This window comes from Arctopsyche grandis, chromosome 8, assembly GCF_051622035.1.
Source record: "Arctopsyche grandis isolate Sample6627 chromosome 8, ASM5162203v2, whole genome shotgun sequence".
NCBI classification, from domain to species: domain Eukaryota; kingdom Metazoa; phylum Arthropoda; class Insecta; order Trichoptera; family Hydropsychidae; genus Arctopsyche; species Arctopsyche grandis.
The window spans coordinates 31,122,682-31,129,851 of record NC_135362.1 but is presented as its reverse complement, the minus strand read 5'-3'; the positions used below and the strand labels follow the sequence as shown (position 1 = coordinate 31,129,851).

At 32.5% G+C, this 7,170-nt stretch overlaps 1 protein-coding gene across 1 annotated transcript; it reads right to left on the bottom strand.

The window, feature by feature from the left end:
• Positions 1–1,730: 1,730 nt before the first annotated feature.
• On the bottom strand, positions 1,731–4,320 carry LOC143915946 (zinc finger MYM-type protein 1-like). Its single transcript, XM_077436765.1, has 2 exons — positions 4,025–4,320; positions 1,731–3,954 (listed from the first exon to the last, which is right to left on the bottom strand). The coding sequence occupies exon 2, from the start codon at positions 3,909–3,911 to the stop codon at positions 1,731–1,733; it is 2,181 nt and encodes a 726-aa protein (XP_077292891.1). The 5' UTR covers positions 3,912–3,954; positions 4,025–4,320.
• Between the last annotated feature and the right edge of the window lie 2,850 nt (positions 4,321–7,170).

The window sequence follows — 7,170 nt, the reverse complement described above, 5'->3', positions numbered from 1 at the left end:
ACAATTTGATTGAGAAGTCGGATAGCTCTTGGATTAGGAGCCATCCGATAAAGAACTGTGTGGGCAGAAAGTACAACCACCAAAGGTTGATGTCTACCACGCACATAATTAATCTGGACATAAAGTCCCAACCTACATAACTTGTTTTGGTCTCTTGGAATAATGAAGCGACAAACCGAATTCTGAGTTATGATTTTCTCTGGGATCCGGCCCTTCCAAGTAGCACATTTTCGCCCGTTGTCCTTCAACGGCTAAAAAACAGTGCAGAGTCGGACTCTGCACTGTTTCTCCGACGTTCAAGGGAATTATACCTAAGCATGTCCAATAGGAAAGGACTAGGGTAGAGATATGGTTAATACCCGTACTATTTTCTATATAGGAAACGAAGAAATGCTTTATGCACTTTTTCAAGCATTGGAGATTAACTTGCTTCGTGTGGTTGAGTACGTGCGGTTTAGAAAGGTGAGTTGAGGACCAAAAGTAATACCCAAACTAAACATAAATTCCACACGCTTCAACAAGACGGATTCAATGGAACATCCGTGACAATGGAGCAAATATGCACGTTCATAGCTCATAATTGCACATTTATTTGTATTAAGTTCTAGACCTAAAATATAACTGAAGTCCAAGACATCATTAATATCAACTTGAAGAAGAGAGGCTTGCCTCTCATCATTGACAGAAAATAATAATTTGACGTCTTCAGCAAACAAGAGACACGATGCATTGGATAAAACTCTAGGGAGGTTATTTATAATAATGATAAATAGTAAGGGGCCTAAAGTGGACCCCTGAGTTACACCAGATCTTTGTAGTAAAAAATAAAGGAGATTCAAAAAGACAATATCTCGTAAATTGTTTACTATCACTAATATAAGAAGCAAAGAGTATAAATGTATATAGAGTATACAGATTATAAAACAAAGCATTATAAATGTTACCTAATAGAATCGACTCACATAAATCATTGTTTTAACATATATAATATGTGCATAATAAAATAAAATTTATAATACATTTAGCAATACGTAATATTATACAAACAGCAGCCGCTGCCTTTATTTTCAAAACAAACAAAGACAATAACCTGTTCTATAAACTACAGAGTTATGTATATAAGTTTGAAATTTATACACATCCTCGAATCACAAATATGTCAAGATGATATTAACGTAATCTCGTGTTCTGAGATTGACACCATCAATATGATATTTTGATGAATGTGTCACGGTACAGATCTCAAAATCTAAAGAAGGATATACATATAAACAATAATTTTCAATTGAAAACCATCACAAAGATTTTACGGAAAAAATAAACAAAGTGAATACGATTTTTTTATCAGCCACTTTAGATATGTCACAATCTAAATAACATTGCAATCATTAAGTAAATATCTGCTCGAATGAATATTCGATAACGAGGATTCACTAGAAATTTGATTTGATGTTTTTTTTCGTATCTAAGCTATGTACGTACATACATACATAGTAACGGATTAATGTAGCTTAAGTCATATGATTAAGTTTGTTTTGAAAAATGTATAACATATGTAAATGGATTCCAAGAGTCGGCAAATATATATATATATATATATATATATATATATATATATATATATATATATATATATATATATATATATATATATATATATATACAGTGGCGGGCGGTGACTTTTCAAACAAGGGATGCTGTCCCTTGTTTGAAAAAAAAAACCGACCAATTTATTTTTTAAAATTTAATTTTATTCTTCGTTCCTTTTTACAAAATTCATCGATAACCGCATCATAGAATTTTTTATTGTTTTTTAAATTTGACATTATTTTCTTTTCGATTGCAATTAAAGCAAGACCAGAGAGTCTTTCTTCACTTTGACTACTTCTGGTGAACGTTTTAATTCTTTTCATAGTCGAAAATGATCGTTCAGCCGATGCGCTCGTGGAAGGTATCGTACAAATTAATTGTATTAAACTAAATACTTGTTCCAAAACGTCTATTAGATCATCTTTCACAATTAATTCCTTTACGTCATTTATAGATTTCAAATGAAAATCTTGCGTTGAGTACATGTAAATTAATTCGCTTTTTAATTTCATAAAATCAAAGTATTTTCCATAAGTTAGGTGGAGTGATTTAAATAGGAAATCTGGAAAATTATTTTCATATTCTTTAAATTTTTTGACGTTAAAAAATTCGAGAAATTTTAAATTTTCGATATCTCGAAATCGATTGGTTGTATTTACTGAAAGAGTTTCTAAAATTTCAGAATAGTGAAGTTTATACGTTGTTTTCACATCTTCTTCACATTCAGCATATTTTCTTTTTCTATTAAAATTTTTAGTTATTACTTTGTTCCACAATGAATCAAAATCGTCTTTTTTGTTATCTAAATATTTTACAAATTTTTTAATTTCACTTACGCAATACGATATGTCAAAGGTTTTTTTTTGTAAAATTTCAAATAAAAAATCTGCCGAATTAAATATTGCAGAAAATAAATGCAAATTGAAATTGAATTCAAACTCTTTTAAATAACGATGAAGGACTTCAGCATTTATGACAGCATCAGTATCCCATTCGTCTTCGTCATTAATTATTTGATTAAATATTTCCATTAATTCTGTTTGATATTCTAATATCATATTTAAAATTTTGCTATTGTAGTTCCATCGTGTAGGGGCAGCAGTGGGAAATCGTTTTTTTATTTGACAATCGAGAAGGGAAATTCTTCTTGAAGACTTACAAAAAAAAGTTGAAAATGACAACATACGGCTGAAAAAACGTTTGCATCCGGATATATGTTTAACAGATTGCGACAAAACTAAATTCAATCTGTGAGCGTAACAATGGACAAATAAAGAATTAGGACAAATATCTCGAATTTTTCGTTGCACTCCATTATGCTCCCCGGACATTACAGCCGCTCCATCGTACGTTTGTGCAATTAATTTGTCCAAACAACCAAATTCTTCCAAGGTCTCACGTATGTGCTGAAAAAGAGCATTAGCTGTTCTATTGGGACTAACATCGACAAATCCAACAAATCTCTCCTGAATTTCATTATTTTCATCTACATATCTAAAAATAGTAGATAGCTGAGCTTTGCGACTGATATCTGTAGATTCGTCCACAATTATGGAAACAAATTTTGATGCACGTATTTCAGTTTTAATCTCATCTAGCAAGACTTTTGATATTGCGGATACCAAGTCATTTTGTATATGGTTCGATAGTCCAGTAAACACCGTAGAGTTATCTAAATGAGTTTTCAATTTTATGTCTGATTCACTCAACAGATACAGCAATTCAATATAATTCCCTCTATTTTCCGATTCCTGGTGCTCAAAATGTCCTCGTAAAGGTTGTTCTTGTTTTGCTAAAAAACAGATCGCGCTTATTAATTTCGACAAAATGTATCTATTTGCAGTAACTTCTTTGTTGTGCATTTCAATATTTGCTTTAAATTGAGCACTTAAAAAATTTTCTATACGAGGTCCCTTTCCAAATTTTTTAAATTGAGCAGCAGAACATATGTGAGCTTGAGAACATTCATGTCTCTTGCGCGATTTACTTAAATTGTTTAGGTCAGAAAATCCAAATTTACTCCAGACATTCACTTCTTGAGAAAATAAAATACATGGCCAACAGAATAATTTCGTTAAGTGAGCACATCCACAAATCCATGAAATTTTTTCGTATGTTTCTGTGTTAAAATACCTTTTAAATGTTTTTGTTTTAGACTGAATATTTAATATTGGTGTGGGTTTGGGGCTCTTAACAATAATCTCCTTTTCATTAAATGGGAGAGAAGCAAATCTTCTTTTCAGCACATTTTCAATTAAACAATTGCAATTATTATTGATCTCGACGACAAGTCCACTCTCATTGTTATTTTCGATATCCATATTAAAGGCAATAATGAAAACTCGTAAGTAGTGGAACAGTAAACTAAAAATAAAGTTAGACGAAACTAATTAAAATGAAAACTTAATTCAAAAGTAAAAAATAACCAACTTACAGTATAAATGATTAACTTCGTCTAAAGAAATGAATCGGCTAGCTTTTTGATAAATAACTTGGGGCGTAGCGTGCGGAAATATCGATCAACAGCGGCTTCCAAGTGAAACTCAATAGATAAGCAAACAGAGAAACCGAATCCACCGTAGAGGTTAAACAAGTGTCAACGCGTCCGCGCGAATATGACAGCCTCATAGTGCGCATGCGCAAATGGGATCGGTCCGAACTCCGAATCCATGACGCGCGCGCACTTCAGTCGCGCGCGCGTCTACTCGCCAGCGTCACTCGCCTGTGGCCGGCCTATGCGAATGCGGCCTATGCGAATCCTTAATAAAAATTATCAAAAGATCCTATATAATGCATCATGTAACAAAAAACACGTGATATGTGAAATATATATCATATACTACATCATAATCACGTACATCACTAAGAATACATCGAAGCGAAATTCAAATATTTATTAAAAATACTCTTGGCTTTTTAAAGTTATAGGGGATGCGCCGCATCCACCGCATCCATGGACCGCACGCCACTGATATATATATATATATATATATATATATATATATATATATATATATATATATATATATATATATATATATATATATATATATATATATATATATATATATATATATATATATATATATATATATATATGTATATTGTATGTCAATACCGAAAAAATAATAGGAAACATTTCGATCACCGAATATTTACACACTTTTTCAGAACAACAGACAATCAAATCAAGTGGAAAACTTCAGTTGACACAACTCGAAAGTTTACCAATGACGTCCTCAATAGAGATTTTATATAAACGTCACGTGGCAGTTCGTTGGCTCAATTTGGTACACATTTATAGATATATTGATACACATAACTCGTTAACCCCACTGTCAATTGACATGTTGTTTATATCGTTATTATTATATTACATTATATACGTGTTATATAAATTAATTCTTCGTCAATGGAGTGTGGTTGACCCTCGATGACGCAACAGACATGGTCGCGGCGGGATGTCTTTAGGCCGATAGCAGTCAACAACTCAATTAATGAATATGACTATTCTTTTCCATAAATAGACAGGTCTTGGCCAATCAATGGGGCAATGTAATAAAACACACCCCATGGGAGAGTTTCCCGGCGTGGAAAGCCGAATGTTTTGTGCTCTATAGCACTCGTACCTACATATTTGTATGAATTAGACGAGTATGTCTGCACTTGGCTTTTGAAAGGCTGTAAGTATCTTTCAAATTGAGAATGCTACGACTCTTAGTTTGAATAGTCGAAATAACGATCGCCTTATTTTTATACTTAATTATTTACATATTAAACTAGTGTTGTGCCCGTTGATTTCAACGGGTGGTTTCGAAAAGGAAATGAAACACGAATAAAAATAAAGTTATATGTAGTATAGTGGGTTACCGTAAAAAAGTTGACAGTGAAAAAGTCGAAAATGTTCGTTTACCATGCATACATATGAAAAACGGTCAGTATATATGTATATATCAGTGGCGTGCGGTAAAACTCTCTTTCCCTAGTCGTACATCCTCACTTAATTTGCGCGAGCAGGATACAACAGGAACAAGAGGAACAGGCTTTTCCTTCCGTATCCTGCGCGCGCACATTAAACAAGGCTGTATGACAAAAAGAGAGATAATTTCACCGCATGCCACTGATATACATATATTATATGTACATACATAGTACCGTTTACCATGCACCCTTTTTTTGATCTTTTAACTTAAGATCTTTCAATTTTCGATTTTTGCCTTCCGATATTTGTTTTTTCGACCTTTTTACTTTCGGTGCCTTTCGGTTTTTTCGACCTTTTCACTTTTCACTTTTTGTGAAAAGAAGCGTTGGTAGAAGACGCATCTCGTGGATGGGCAATCTCCGTGGATGGTACCAATGTGACTCCACAACACTATTCAGGGCAACCATGGATACAGAGAAGATATATGTCATGATATCCAACCTCCTACGAGGAGAGGAATAAAAAAGAAGAAGAAGAAGAATAGTAAAAAATATTTGATTATAGATTTCAATACTTTCTTTTGGCACAGTAATACTAGATTTTGAGTTAAAATACTGCAAACTCCAAAAGTCTGTAAAAATTACTTTTTTCTTATTTTTTTTTAAATGCTTATATACATATCTCATAAACGAAAAAAAGCCAAGAAAATCATTGTCATATTCAAATTTAGTAAATAAAAAATGTTTTTGGTGCTCAAGTTATATCATTCATATTAATTAAAAAAATACCATTTAATAAAAACAGTCACAAATTTCAATTTCAATCAATTGAATATTCAGATATATAATTGATGAAATCTCGTTAATTTGAATTATAAATTTTCAAGGACATCTTTAAGCGGTTTCATTCCAAGGACACTTCCGAATATAAACGAATGTTTTTGATCAAATTAACAAGGCTTTTGCTTGAAAAAATCTAAGTGAGTGATTCTCACTTTAATATTTCGATTAAAGACGGACCTTGAAGTCTCGTGGTTCAATGTTTTTTTTTTTCGGGATGTGAAATTAGCACAAAAAGATTCTTCGTCAAAAAAAATACAATCTTTTAAGATATACAGTTAAAAAAATCGGTTATACGCTTGTTTTACATTTAAAAAATAATAGAATATCAAGCTTATATTTATTAGAAAACCGCAAAAAACCGAATTGCGTTCTTAGTTAGAGCGCTATAGATACAATTGTTTCTTGATATCTGTACGTATTTAGATCTGTATTCGTTATTTTGGATTTTTCAAACAATCGTTTAATAGTCTAGACGCAACATTTCATATTGTCTAGGTATGTATGTTCGTACGTACGTGAAAGACATGCAAGAGTTTTATTGTCGTAATGTTCAGACAGTTGTGCTATTTTCGCCAGTCGTTAGAATCGAAGGCGTGCATTTTCACCGTTGCAGTTTTTCCGGCGCGCGGAAATTCACGCGAGAGTTTTCCGACAGACGAACGACGTCCGTCTAGCCGATCAACGACCAAAGTTCAACGACTGACCAGAGTCCTTCCCAAACATCCAAATATTCGACGATATATATACATAAATATAAGTATAATACATCTTCTATGTATTAAGGATATTAGTGTTGTACTTAATAATAAACTCGAC